The 14,560-nt window shown below is 52.3% G+C and overlaps 1 protein-coding gene across 2 annotated transcripts in view; it reads left to right on the forward strand.

The window, feature by feature from the left end:
- Window positions 1–11,640, forward strand: part of CABLES1 (Cdk5 and Abl enzyme substrate 1) — a 98,866-nt gene extending 87,226 nt beyond the window's left edge. For both annotated transcript variants that reach the window (XM_037031901.1, XM_037031893.1), the window contains 3 exons: window positions 7,010–7,116; window positions 8,385–8,592; window positions 10,258–11,640. In XM_037031901.1, the coding sequence (XP_036887796.1) occupies window positions 7,010–7,116; window positions 8,385–8,592; window positions 10,258–10,398 (456 nt within the window). In that variant the 3' untranslated portion in view covers window positions 10,399–11,640. The remainder of the gene's footprint in view (window positions 1–7,009; window positions 7,117–8,384; window positions 8,593–10,257) is intronic.
- The last annotated feature ends 2,920 nt before the right edge of the window (window positions 11,641–14,560 follow it).

The raw sequence follows: 14,560 nt of genomic DNA on the forward strand, positions 1-14,560 counted from the left end.
CCAGCTGTTCGTGGTTAGATAGAGTTAGTCGAGGGTCGCCGCTCTGCTTAATTACCTGAGGGAGCATGTAACATCTGTTGTCCCAGCACCTCGCTGGGCTCTGAGCTCGGAGTGCCGATGGATGTCCAACAGGTGCGGCAGGAGCAGATTAGCTCTGCTTGCTCAGTGGCTGTTGGTGATGCAAAGAGCTGCAGAGATCCCTGTCTTAGCTCCCTCTGAGGAAATGCAGGCTTAGGGAGGTCGCCTGCCTGCCCCTGGGCTCCCTGCTGGCTCCAGGCACTAGAACCCAGGCTCCTTTAGAATGGTCGTCCTGCCTGGGACCCCTCTGACCCAGAGGGGAACAGTAGCAGAGTCTACAGCAAGGTCATACTTGTTCAGAGCTGCTCATAAGAATTCCCTGGAAGATGTGGGAAAGGAAGGAGGAGAGACTAAGCAGGTCCCAAGGCAGAAGTACCTTTTATGTTGTTTCTGTTCAAATCAGAGCAGCAGCCTGTCAGCTCTAAGCCCCTCATTGTTCTTCACTGTTAGTAGGGTCTGTGTACCTCCCGCCACCCCCCACACCTGCAGCCTCAGTTCTCTCCTCACTGGCCCCAACCCCTCCCACCGCAACCCCACCCCAGCCCAAGAGGCCTTCACTTTTCAGCATCAAGACTGTTGCCATGGACCAGGATGGGACCTGAGTTCAGTTCTGTGGAGGCCCCCTCCCTACTCTCCAGATGAGTCAAACCTTTATTTGTTTTTAAAGCAAAGGATGTCTCAGTGTCTCCACAATAGACGTGGTAGACTGTTGTGGTCTTACCATCTTTTCCTGTTATCTCAGAAGGGATTTGTGGTGTCCTCGCCCACACTGGCCCTCCTTTTCCTAACTCTGCCTGCAGTGGGGCAGGCCAGTGGGGCTCCCTTCTCTGTTGCGTCTCTCTGGACACGCTGCGATTTGATGGTCTCCTCTCAGCCAGCCTTTCCCTCTTCCCCTTTACACAGCTGTGCACACACAGCTTTCCTGCAGCCAGCAGCTGCAAGAAACTCATTTAAGCGATCTCTCACCACAAGTACAGAATGGTTCCCTTTGTGAAAACACAAGCAGGGTTGGAGCCGCCCGTCCGTCACACAGCCTGGCCCAGGTTCTGGACACTGCCAGGGCTGCAGCAAGCCTTGTACCTGGCAAATCTCACAGCCTGGAATTAGGTGGCATTGAAAACAGTGGTCATTCAGTCTGTCCCAAACCAGGAAGGAACTAGAGCCTGTTTATTAGCACTTGGATTCATAGTGACATAAGTGCACTGGCAAATGCTGGGCATTGCAAGTCTTTATAAACCATACAATTAGACTGAGTGGTATCTAGAAGGAAGCGGTGGCCTCACTTTTAATTCATTCTGTCTCAAGCCAGAATGAAGGAGTGGCCAGGGGCCCGGGATAGTCCCATGACACTCTCTCAGGATGGTGGGGACATCCAGCTTTCTCCAGGATGTGCTAGCACCCTCAAGGCAGAGGGGGCCACTCAGAGGCATCGTGGCTGCTCTGTTTCCAGAAAGTGTTTCTCAGAGGGACCTGCAACTGAGCACAGCAAGGATTGTCGCCCCCTCGGGAGTCTGCCTGAAGCATGTGTCGCCCTGGACTCAGGGTGATTCTTCCAACACCCAGAGTCTGGCCCAGACGGGGCTGGTGCACAGCAGCAGGCTCCAGGCGCAGAGTGTATTCCAGACCCTGCCTGAGCCAGGGGTTGGGGGCAGGCCGTCGGCTGCCCCGACTGTGCACCCGTGCCACTGTGTGTGAGTAGGACCTGGAGCAGCCCTGCAGATCTGGTGCCCTCTAGTCATCAACATAAATTGGATGATGGAGAAGCCAGATGAAGGAACCGAGGCACAGAGAACCTAAGCAGCTTACACTAGGCTGTCCAGCGGCTTTATGGTAGAGCCAGGGTTTAAACCGGGGCCAGGCTCCAAAGTCTGGGATGTTCCACTCAGAGAAGTAGAGATAAAAACCAGGCTGAAGGAAGAGCTGTCTCAGCAAGCCAAGCAGTCAGAAAAGAAGACATGTGAAAAGTGTGCCGCCAGACCAAGGCCAAGGCCAAAACCTGCTCCCTGGGGCAAAGCCAGGCTGGTCTGAGTACAAGATGGCAGCACTGTTACAAGCTAGCACCACTGCTGGGGGTCAGATTGTGTCCCCCAAAAGACAGGTTGAGGTCCTAACCCCCAATACCTCAGAATGTGGCCTTATTGGAAAATAGGGTGTCTGCATATATGAATTAGTTGAGATGAGGTCATACTAAAGTAGAGGGGCCCTAATTCAATACAGCTGGCGTCCTTATAGGAAGACACAAGGAGAAGATGGCTGTGAACACAGACACACAGGGAAAGCCCAGACGAGGCAGAGGCAGAGACCACAGTGCTGCATCTCCGAGCCAAGGGCTGCCTGGGACCACCAGAGGCTGGGAACAAGCAAGGAAGCCTTCTGCAATCTTTAGACTCCAGAGAGAGCGTGGCTCTGCCAACACCTTGATCTCAGACTTCTAGCCTCCGACACTGAGAGACCATCAGTTTTTCTTGTGGAAACCACGTCCGTGGTACTTGTTACAGCAGCCACAGGAAACTAATACAGCCACTTCCACATTCTTCCCAGCCTGAGGCGCTCAGACTGCCATCTATGATTTACCTCCAACCTTTTATTGCCCCAGTAGCCGATCTGCCTCACTTCCAAAATAAATGTCAGCAAACAGAATAGACAGTATTTTGGCACACTTGCCTCAGGTATGAGCAGCAGCAAGCCTCCAGCAAGCAGTCGGCATTCGCAGTCTCTTCTTCCAGATGCCCTTGGATTTCCCAAAGCAGCCACCCTGGGAATGCTGGGCCCAGCTGGAAGCAGGCTCCCTGATGGGGCCCCTTCCCCTGCTTCATCCCCCTGAAGCCTGAGGAGCCCAGGGCCACTGGGCACTTGGAGGTCGGGAAATGGGGAAGCTTGACAGCAAGATGAAGGTTTGCAGAAACTCCCACCCCAAACTGTACTGTGGCTAGTTTAGGAAAGACTCCGAGCAGCCAGGTGACAGCCAAATAGATAAGAAAGAGGAGGATCAGGCTGCCGGCAGGCCTTCTACTCAGTGCTGGGAGCAGCCCCAAGGATGTGGCCCTGTGGCTGGTGAGTCCACACAGACGGGGTCCCAGAAGGCCACTTTCGTGCCTCTGGGCAGCTGAGCCGGGATTTGCAAGAATTCTGTCCTTTAGAAGATGAACTCGAGGGTTTGGCCATCCTTGAAGCTGCCATGGAGCATCGGCCACTAACGGTCTCTCTCCCACCCTCTCTAGGGTCCAGTCTGGAAATAAATATACATGCCCACTCATCCCTTTGTCAGAAAAAGTGGCCCCAGGTTCATACCCTAAAGAGTCAGGATGAGGCTTCCTGTAGAAATAAGAGTCTCCAGCAAGGCCCGGGCTGGGCCTGAGCCCTCCTTGCCCCACCTCCAGGTCTGCAGACTGAGCTGCATTGTTGGTGCTCATGAGATCAATCAAAAGTAAGAACTGGTCAGGAGGTAGCATGCGAGGGCCCCAGGGCGAGGTGCCATACCCCAGTGAACTGGTGACATGGATGCCTTTAGGAGAATTAGAAACTCTGTCTATACCCATGTCTCCCCAGTGGGGTACAATTATGATAGTGGTAAATGCCATCAATGAAAGTACCGTGTGTGTCCGTCACCGTTCAGCATCTTCTGGAGCTAATTTAAGAAGAAAGGAGCTTATTACATATGAGTACTGAGTAGATCATAGAATCACTGGGAAGGCTGAAGAAATAGCCAGGAAGGATCCCAATGCCATGCTACAGAGCCAGGCCACCAGGGGGCTACCCTAGCCCCCAGCTCCAGAGGAGGCCGTGGTGCCACGTCCGGGTCAGGAAGCTGCTGATGCCGTGGTTTACACCTGCGAGATGGACACCAGGGACGCCAGGACTCCTGCCACTTCTCCTCGTAGCCACCAAACAGCAGAAGCACAGCCTCTGCTTCAGTTCTGCCTTCTCACGCTGCTACAGTGATGGGAAGAATTGAAGTTGTATTTGGAACCCTGGCTGCAAAGGAGTCAAGAGGTACAGAGAGAGTCCTGGAAGGGGGCCAGTTACCCAAACCATGTGTGATGAAGGAGGGTCACTGGAGGGCACCCTGACCCCCAGGGTTTAGGGAAGATGGTCCTGCAGAAGTGGTGGCTGTTAGCCGGACAAGGAGGATCTGATTCATGTAGAACATCACCTGGGCAACTTCACAGTGCAGGGAGCAGGGCCCCAGCTCAGACACTGACTCAGTGGGACTGGAGCAGAGCCCAGCTTGCTGCCATCTTCCCCTGTGATGCTCTGGATAAATTTTTCCAGTGTCCTTTAGGTACATGCTGTTCTGTTTGATCCTCAAGATAAACCTATGAAACAGCCCTATCAGGTGTTCTTACATTGTGCAGAGACGACGGTGAGGCTCGAGGAAGTTAAGCTGGTTTCTCAGAGGTGACCAGTGGGAGCCTCTGAACACCACCCCGACCCTGCTCTCCACTGCTCAGTTAATCTGGTGAGTGAGAGGAAAGCAGTAGGCAGTGGGCGTGTGATTGGGAGACCTGAGTCCCAGCACTGGCCCCACCCCCGCCCGCAGAGTTCCCCAGCAGGCCTCTTCAGCTCTCTGACCCTCTCTTACCTTATCTGTAAGGTGAGGTGGCATTTGCAAAAAAAATTTTGGCTGTGGGAGCCTTCTTTCAAGAGAAGAGTTGCATGTGCCTAAACGTAAGACAGAAAAAAGCAGAGCAGCTATGGTTGCCTCAGGGAAGCACACACCCCTCTTTGTCCCAGACATCCTTGCTGGGGGCTCTCAGGGATTCAGACCCCAGCAAAGACCCACGACCCTTTCCTTGAGCCTTCTCACATCATTGCAAACCTCGTGACCTCCATCGGCACAGGGAGCAGGAGGAAGCCGTCTCTGCGAGTCCAGGGTGTCTGGATGTGGGCAGGGGTAGGAGAAAGGGGAAGAGGTGCTGAGTGTCTAGGAACTGACTGACTCCGTGATGGGCCGACTCGAAGTAAACATGTGAGATGTGGTTCCCCCATCCTGCTGCCTGTTTCCTGCATGAAGAATCTTACATCCTGTTCAACCAGGGGAGGATATTTGCTTGAGATGAACTAGAGCTGTTATGAAAAGTGGGAAGAGCAACAGGCCCACCTTGGAGGACAGCGGAGGTATCCACTCTGCTGGACCTTGGCAGTGAGTGGCTTTGTGAAATCCCATGTGCCCCTTCCCCCACCCCCAGCAGAGCAGCACTCACATGTATGCACATGTATGTGTCTACACGCTGGTGCCGCACATGGGTATTGCCCCCTCTCTGCTCTTTGCCACTCAGGTGCCAGCCCCGAACAGCCGGGGCCAGCTCAGAGAGCACCCTCCTGAGCGTGCCTGAAGGAGCCCAGCTCCAAGGAAGAAGTCGAGGCGGTGCACTCACCACGTCTGCCTCCACCCAGAATTCGGGGAAGCTCTGAACAACTTGGGTGGGACCACTTGAATTAATAAGGCTGCTGTTTGCCTTCATTCACCAGAAAAGCAAAGAAGGTGCTGTTGAGCTCAATGGGAATTTGAACAAGCAGACTCTTCACCTGTTCTTGGTCATTAACAGATGCCAGAGGCATTCTGTGGGCCTGTTCTAAACCGTGTCCAACCAAGGGTCTGCTGAATGTGGGTGTGCGTGGAAAGCCCCTGACTTCTGGAGGAAACCTTTGATGCGCCTTCTAGAGCAGGCCAGACTCTGCCTGAGAAGAGGCCAGAGTGTTGCCTGAGGGGAACGGCCCTTCTCTCAGAATCTGCAGTTTCTCCTTGCTTTGTATTGCCTAATGAAGATTATGGCCTACAGCCAGATGAGGCTCCGCTTTAGCCTTGGCCCTCGAAATGTGTCTTCCCCAGCCAGGAACTATGTCTAATTCAGAGTTAACCAGGTGGGGCAGCGAGGAGCAGGGAAGACCCGAGTACTCAGAAAGGGCTCCAGGAAGCCAGTTGTTGAGGATGGATAGAATTAGCAAGGGACAGGGGACAAAGAGGAAACTCGGGATTAAAGGACTATTAATAGCAGCTAATATTATATACATACCATGAAATATTGTTCAGTCTCAAAGGGGATTCTGACAGAGGCTGTAATGTGGATGGATGAACCTTGAGGATGTTATGCTGGGTGAAATAAGCCAGTCCACTAAGGGACAAATACTGTATGATTCCATTTGTTCGACGTACCCAGAAGGGTCAGCATTATGGGGGCAGAAAGTAGATTGGTGGGTGTGGGGGATGTGAGGGGAGGGAACGAGAGTTGCCTAATTGGTGCAGAGTTTCATTTGTGCAAGACGACGCCAGTTCTGGGGACAGATGGTGGTGATGGGAACAGAGTGTGAGTGTGCTTAATGACACTGAACTGTACACTTAAAAGGGGTTAAAATGGTAAGTTTTATGTTATGTGTATTTTCCCACAGTTAAAAAAAATCTAACATTTGTTGAGTACTTGCTGTGTGCCAGGCATCTACAGAGCACTTAACTTCTCACAAGGTCCTTGAAATAGGTACATGCAGGAGGCACTGGGGCCGTTTTCCTTTCGCAGATGTGGAACCTGAGTTTTGGGTCATTAGATAGGTCTCCTGCAGCCGACGACCCGTGCTGGGCAAGCGCGGACTGCACCCAGGTCCTTGTAGTCAGGCTGCAGTGCAAAGGACAGGCTGGACCACAGGAGCTGAACGGGGACTCCCCTCCCTGCCGGGCACTGACTCATGATGGTTGAGAGGCCAGTGTCTCTGAATGTCACCGGGTCCTGCTGAGAGCACGGATTTGCTTTCCCTCGACCCCAGAGGCCATGGCCTTGTTCAGGCTGCAGGATTCAGCGGAACCCTTGTTGGGGAGCTCTCCTGAGTTCCCCGTTGCCTGGTGGTATTGGAAGGCGCCCGTTGGCCATAAATTACCCATAACTGTTGCCCGGGATCCTTATTACAGGGAATGACCTTGTTGCCTGATCTGTTACAGACCACAGTAATCGACTACGTGAAGCCTTCAGACCTCAAGAAGGACATGAATGAGACCTTCAAGGAGAAGTTTCCTCACATTAAGTTAACACTCAGCAAAATAAGGAGGTATGTGGGGATCGACATCCACTTGAACTTGCCCTTCCTTCCCCTCTCCCAGTGCACGTTAAACTCATGATTTGTATGATGGCTCACATGAACTATGGGCACCTTCAGCAAAACGAGGCTCACAGGATGCTGGCTGTTGGGGGCCTCTATGTGAGGGCCAGGGGCAGTGGGGCAGAAGCAGATCTCTGGACCTGAGCGGACAGGGCTCTGCGGGAGGTGCCTTCAGTGAAAGAACCATCCCGCAGTATCTGCAGCTCACCAGTTCAGTAAGATTTATGTTATGGGAAACTTGGAGAGAATAGCAGACAGTGGGTTCCCCACTTTCTCAAATGTAGACAAAACAAGAGAAAAGAGTTGGCATCACAGGGCTCAAGATGACTCTTTACCCACTCACCCAGAAGTGATAGCCAAGGCCTATCTTTGAGCATCGGCAAACCAGCCAAAGCACAGTCAGGCCCATGTCTCCCCTACAGCGGAGTGGATCCACACTGCGGTGACTCATGTCTGCTAGCCAGTGGCTCCAAGGAAGGGCCTGGCTGGGCCAGAGAGAGCCTGGCTTGCGGTGTCTGCACACCAGGCCAGCAGGGTGCGTGCATGTGTGCGTGTGTGTGAGAGAGAGAGAGAGAGAATAGGGGCTAGACTGTATACAGCAACATGATGTTGGAATACATGCCAACATTTATGAGCACGTGTATCATAATACTGATGTGATTCTGGCATGTTTGGTTTCAGAAGTCAAAGCCATAAGCAAAATGAAGTATTCACACTTTGTCCACTCCCTGGGCAGCTTTCCTCAGCTCTCTGCTTGCTGTGCTCTTAGCTTAACCCTTCTCCTTACTACTCCTGATGTAAGGAATGAACATAACTGGTGTTCGGCAGAGCTGACACCCCGTACCTAACTTATTTCTGTGTTTGTCTCTCTGGAATAACTGCAGTTCCTTTTATAGCTGCCCTCTTTCGTGTTGGACAGCTCTCCAGGTTTCTGAGTGAGACCCTCAGATACTCGCTAGGGCTCCGTGTCGTCCCCCGAGTCCCGTGTCAGCAGGGTCTCTACAACGTCACCAGCGAGAAGAGTCTGACGCCCCAGCAGCCTGAGTCTGCTCCTCACACGTTATGTAACTGTCTCACTCGAAGGGATTCGGTCCCATTCCACGTCACCCTTCTGGGAATGAGAACGGAAATGCTTGCTAGATGAAGCAGGCTTTTTCTTCGGGTACACTGAAACTCCAAGTTCTAATAAGATTTCCCTCCTTCCTGTCTTTCTCTAGTCTGAAGCGAGAGATTCGGAAGCTTGCTCAGGAGGACTGTGGTCTGGAGGAGCCCACGGTGGCCATGGCCTTTGTCTACTTCGAGAAGCTTGCCCTCAAGGGAAAGCTAAACAAACAGAACCGGAAGCTTTGTGCTGGAGCATGTGTGCTGTTAGCAGCCAAAATCGGAAGTGACCTCAAAAAGCAAGAAGTCAAACATCTAATTGATGTAAGTGGCCCATGTCCTGACGGGGGTTGCCCACGCTCCAGTCCCACGTTACTCTCGCAGCCATGGAAACCACTGTAGTGGCAGGGTGTCATGTGGGTGGTGTGATCTGCAGAGCGTCCAGCAGACACTTTGGCTCAGCAGACCTTGGCTTCCTGTGACCTTGGTTGACTTCTCTTGGTGCGAGGCTGTGGGTTTCCCCTTTCTTTTCAAGGACAGCCCCATCAAAGTAAGGAAACACTGATCTCCATAGATGAATATATGAATGCCTGTTTCAAAATACTGTGTATTCATAGAAAACTTGAACTCCTGGAAAGCCAGCAGATTAGGACACAGTTGCCACTGAAGAGACAGTTGGTTCCAGTTCCCAAGATGATAAATATCTGAGCTTACAACTGCCACAGCAAAATATCACCCACTGGGCAGCTTAAACAACAGACATTTATTGCTCACAGTTCTAGAGGCTGAAAGTCCAAGATCAAGGTGCCAGCTATTGATACTTGAGTGTCTGGTGAGGACACTGGCTCGCAGATGGCCTCCTCCTCCCTGTGTCCTCACATGGCAGAAAGGGAGGGGCACACTTTGGTATCTCATAAGAATAGTAGTCACATCGTGAGGACTTCATGCTCATAAGCCTCTCTGAAAATAATCACCTCCCGAAGGCCCCCTCCTTGATATCATCGCACTGGAAGTTAGGATGTCAGCATGTGCATTTGTGGGGGACACAAGCATTCAGTCCATAGCAAGGGGCCACACCAGGCCATGGGGTCATACAGGGAAGCACCAGCGTTGGTCAGGGGTCAGAGGGAGAGGGAGAAGCATGGGCAGGAGCCTTATTGTGGTTTCTGCAGGAAGCCATCCGCAAGGCAGCATAAGCAGCTTAGGACTGGCTAGCTGAATAATTTCAGGAAACCCTGGGGCACAGGGGCCATTTACTTGTCTGGGTCCTGGGCCCCGGCAATCCCAGCCAGTGGATAATGGCCCAGAGAGTGAGGACCTGGGAGAATGATCAGACAGTGGAGTGACCGGGAGCAGTGCAGGAGGGGAGCCCCCCACTCTCTGGGCACGGAGCTGAACACTGGGCGCTCAGCCCACACATACACTGAAGCTGTGAGATACTCCGAAAGTGAAGTGACTTCACCAGGCAGCATCCCATGTACCAAACAAAAGACCAAGCTGTGTGTCACAGGCTCACACAATTTCGCACTTTCCCTGAGGTTGCTGCTGTCAGAGGTGATCTGCTGTGGTTTTGGTCACAAGCTTGAATAGCCTGGTTGTAACGGTAGAGTCAGAGCCCAGCTAAGTGTGAATGTCAGCGTTCTCCTTTACTGCTGTGCCATTGTGGACAGATCACGTAACCTCATGAGCCTGTTTTCTCATCTGTCCATGGAGATAAATGTAACATCAGCCTTGTAAGATCGTGGAAAAATTCCGTGAAGTCATGGGATGTATGTGAGACCTTTGCAGACGGCGGGTCCTCGGAAAAGTTCGATTCCTTCTCCACCAGGGCCAAGGGCCGGAGGCATAGCTGGTACCTCCACAGTGTTGCCCACAATTGGTTTCTCTGTGAACACTCCCTGGCTGTTGGGTAGAGACGGCATATGGAGAAAGCCTAGGATTTTGATTTTAAAGCTAAAATACTATTGGTTTTCTTTCATTGTGTTACAGAAACTGGAAGAGAAGTTCCGGCTGAATAGACGAGAACTGATTGCCTTTGAATTCCCAGTGTTAGTGGCCTTGGAATTTGCCCTTCATTTGCCAGAGCACGAAGTCATGCCCCATTACAGACGGCTCGTCCAGAGTTCCTAGCACAGGCCCCCGAGGAGGACTGGGGACCACTTCCTCTGAGCTCAGTGGAGCTGCACTTGCTACGAGAAATGCAAGAATAGGACTCAGCATACCGAACTCTTTTCCCCACACTATGTTTTTGTGTAGGAATCAGCACCAGAGACTTTTCAGGGAGTCTTCAGTCTGGCTAGCAGAGGTGAGCTGTGAGCTGTTCACTGCTCCACCAGGGGAAGGGGACCCTTGCCGAAAGACACAGAGGCCCTCGGGCTCCCCCCTGGCAAGAGTTCCTAGCTGTCTCCACCCCAGCCTTCCTCCCGAGCACACACAAACCTTGCAAGCGTGGTCTGCCACCTTCTCTCCAGACCAACTCCCACTCAGAGTGTGACATTCCAGAGCAGAAAGAGGAAGACAATTTGCGAAGTTGGGGGGAAGCTTTTAAAAGATACCCTCACTGTGTCAAAAGAGCGTGCCAATCCATTTTTGTATCAGCTGTTGAAGTGCACTTCCCCTGGGAACATGTGCCTCAGTGAGTGTGGCAGTGTGTGCATCTGAGGTGCCACGTCGGCCCTTGACCCCAGAGCCAGCGCACCCTGTCAGACCTGACCTCCACCTGGGCTCCAGAGCCAGGCTGACCTTCGGCAATCATTTCTAGATAATCTGTGGATAATGATGACTCTCTCTGTACCGGATTATCTGACGTCCCCTGTCCTTAGAATATGGCATTGCTTCTGTGACTTCTACTACCCAGGGGACAAAAGTTCTCGGTGTCGGATGGGTCTCATAGGAAGGTGTGAAGGGTGGCTCTCTGTACCTTCCTGCCATCATACCTTGTGCACTTTCCCGCTGTGGAGACCGCTGGGGTCGCACTCTGTGCTGTGTGTGCATTCCTGTGCTCTATGTTAGAGTGCATACTGAGCACATTTGTTGTGCTATATATATATATATATATATTAAAAAGTGTTTTATAAAAATTGAGAATAAGGGTAGGACACATGGTTAGTATTTTGAGGCTTTTGACAGCTAGGACTGACTGCATCTTGAGCTGAGTTGTGTCCATTGAGGAGGCAGTGACTCATCACTACATATGCAGGTTATCGTTATTGCAGAATTTTAATTGTGACTTGTACTGACTTGCTGGGACCACTTGTGCGTCACCGCGCCATCCCTTTGCAGCCGTAAGAGAGCAGTGCCCACTGGGGTTCACCGGACTGAAGGAAGCCTGTGGCCATGTAATAAGAATTAAAGTATCTTTTTGTTTCTACATACCCGTGTGTGTGTTTAGACACACGTCTCACTTGTCACCCTTAGGCCCTGCATTACTGGTTCATCCGCGGCCGTGCCCACTTCAGATTTCACACACTTGAAGCTTCTGCCATCGGCCCAGAGAAGGGGCGATGAGGAGCTGAGCGTGTGCAGCTTTAGTGGGTGGAGCTGGAGAGAGTCTGAGTCACGCGAGACAGATTCAAGGAGCCGCCAGGGAGACAGCAAACATGGTCCTCGCCACCTCCAGAGCCATCGATTTAGCTGAGTTTAGTCCTAAATATTTTGCTAACGAATTTCCTTAGCTGGATTCAATTTAAAACAGTGATTTTGATGAACGTGATCTCTTTAGCTAAATCAACTAATATTTAAGGGGCACCTACTACGTATGAGGCAAATTTGCGAAGGAAGCGCAAAGCACTCAAAGCCTCTCCGTCACCTGAAGCCTCTGTCACGTGCAGCGCTCCGACAGCCCACGCAGATCCCAGCTGAGTGCCTGGTGGGTGGAAAGCTGCTGAGAAGCAGGGCCACTGACATCTAGGAATTGCCCACAGGACTCCCTGCGTTTGTCGGCCGTGAGTCTCCTGCCAGTCTCGGGGCGACAGCCAATGGATGACACAGGCCCCTCGTGCAGACATGAGGAGGACACCCTATGTCCTTCCTGTGTCTTAAAGTCAAGCTAACATTCTTCAGTGTGGGGCAGTTTGTTTGTCTTGTACTTGTTAGACTTCAGTTGTTAATCCATTGTGTTAAGAAGATTTATCTTAAATTTTACACTCTATTTTGGCCTGGGGAGTTGTCGAGTGAGGAGTTTTATTGGTTTTAAGTTAAGTTGGGGGAGTCGCTGCAGATGAAAGATTTTTGTCAAGAGGTTTCCTTTCGTTTGTCTATCACGTGAGCTTTCTGAGGGCAGAGAAGGCCGAGACGGGCCCCTCAGGGATGTGTGTACCTCCGACACTGCCCAGCCTTGGGCTGTGGCAGGGAGTGGAGAGAAGGGGGCCCCTCGGCCCTCTTGTAGAAGACCCTGAGGCTCTGCCCTTGTAACCTGCCCCCTGCCCCCCACTCTAAGGGCAGGCTCAGCTCCCGGCAAGCTTCACTCCCTGTCAGGCCCTCCCCGAAGTCGCTCCAGCTCCCCCACGCAGATGTCTGTGGGGAGGCCCCACCCAGCACATGCCCCTGGGGACAGACTAATCCTCTGCCTGACTTGTTTCCCCAGACTGTCCCAGGGGTCCCAGGGCTCCTCTCTCTTCATCAACCTCAACTGTTAAGTCAGGTAAGACTTGGGAACGACCCAAGCACAGGCTGGTGGCGCCCCCCTTGGGAGAAAACGGGGCAGCTCCAGTGGGCCCACTGTGTGCCCTGCTCAGGAAAGGTCTGGTCCCCTCCCCAAGGGAACCTGTCCTTGGGGCCTGAGCTTGGGCCAGCCCAGTGACTCTTAGTGTAAGCCACCACTTCCCTTTCTTTCCCTACGGTCACATCTATGTTAAAGCAGGAAACCCACCCCAATGCCGTTCCTTTTCCTCACTGGAGGGAAGGGGGGTGTTTTTGGTTTTGATTGAGAATCATGCCACCATAGTTTGTCATCTTCACCCAGCAGGCCCATTTGGGGTGATCCTTTACCCTACACCAATCACTGCATACCACAGACCCCGCCTTGCTGATGTGGGAACGGGACTTTGGGGGTCCTTTCCTCTCCTGTTGCTCCATCCTGTCCCCTTCCTTTCCCCAATAGCAAGTAAAACTGTTTACTGCCCCTGCTGCTGAGTTCTTCTCTCTCAGGCATTTCCTGTTCAGTGCTCCAGGCCAGCCCTCTCCCTCCGAGCCCTGGCTGTCTCCGTAACTCCTCGGAACTGCAGCCCCGGGCCTCCCAACCCCCATCTTGCAGTCTGCAAATGCAGAAGAGCTGGAGGCTGGAGAGCAACGCACATTTGAGCCAGGAAGTTTTGTTATTACCTGTTATTTGTGTTATGTCCAGCAATGGAAGAAGTCCTTCACAGGAGGGTTTGTGGAGGGAGCATCCCAGGGGCTCACCTCTCCCAGAGGCGGCCAGAGTTCACATCCCAAGGGCAGTGGGGCCGTGTGGTTAAGGGCAGCGCTGGCCAGGTCACAGCAAAGCCTATGAGGAGAGCACTGAGGGCCAGAGAAGGGAGGAAACATCCCGATGATGAATCTGGGGTCACATGTTGTTAAACCAGCCCAAACAGGAGGCTTCCAGTAGTGCAACTACAAGGCAGAATTGAGGTAAAAAGCCATAAAAGAAGACAGTGGTAGGTGATGAAAATGATAGAAGTTCCTCTTACTGCCAAAGGAACCCAGTGTGGAATGGGAGAGCGCTCCCTTGGAGCCCCGCCCCCGGGAAGGACCAATTCTAAATGGATATTGCGGGAAGTCTGCAAACTCCTGGTCCAAACCAAGGATTGTTTGAACCAAGCCTGTTGAAGATGGTGCTTGCATGTATACCATCTCACAGGATGGTCAAGAGTTGACGGGAAAGGTCAAGAAGTCCACGTGCCCCTTAAAAACAACAACAACAACAGACAAACCAGTCTACGTAAACCTGACCCTGAAGCAGCCCTCAGGGCACCAGTGGTATGGAGGCCCCTTCCCTGCCAACTGGTCCTTCATTCCCTCAGAACATCAGAGTTCTCGGGAGTCCTTTTGTGAGGGACCCCCTGAACAGGAGCTGATCATGAACGATGACCAAAGAGAAAACTCAGGGGGTCCAGTGGGGAGACCAGTGGCATTTCCTGCCAGAACCACTCACTATAAATGACTGTTTTTTAAACCCTGGCTTAAGAAAAAGGAAACCGATGCCTCTTGAGGCGTATCTGAAAATCCCCGGTGAAATGTACATACTGTTTTATGAGATTCTAAGTCAGATTTAATTTTTCCTGAGGCAGCTGCCTTCTCCCATGAAACCAAC

This window comes from Sturnira hondurensis, unplaced genomic scaffold (assembly GCF_014824575.4).
Source record: "Sturnira hondurensis isolate 20B ecotype Veracruz unplaced genomic scaffold, ASM1482457v3 Scaffold0001872, whole genome shotgun sequence".
NCBI lineage: Eukaryota > Metazoa > Chordata > Mammalia > Chiroptera > Phyllostomidae > Sturnira > Sturnira hondurensis.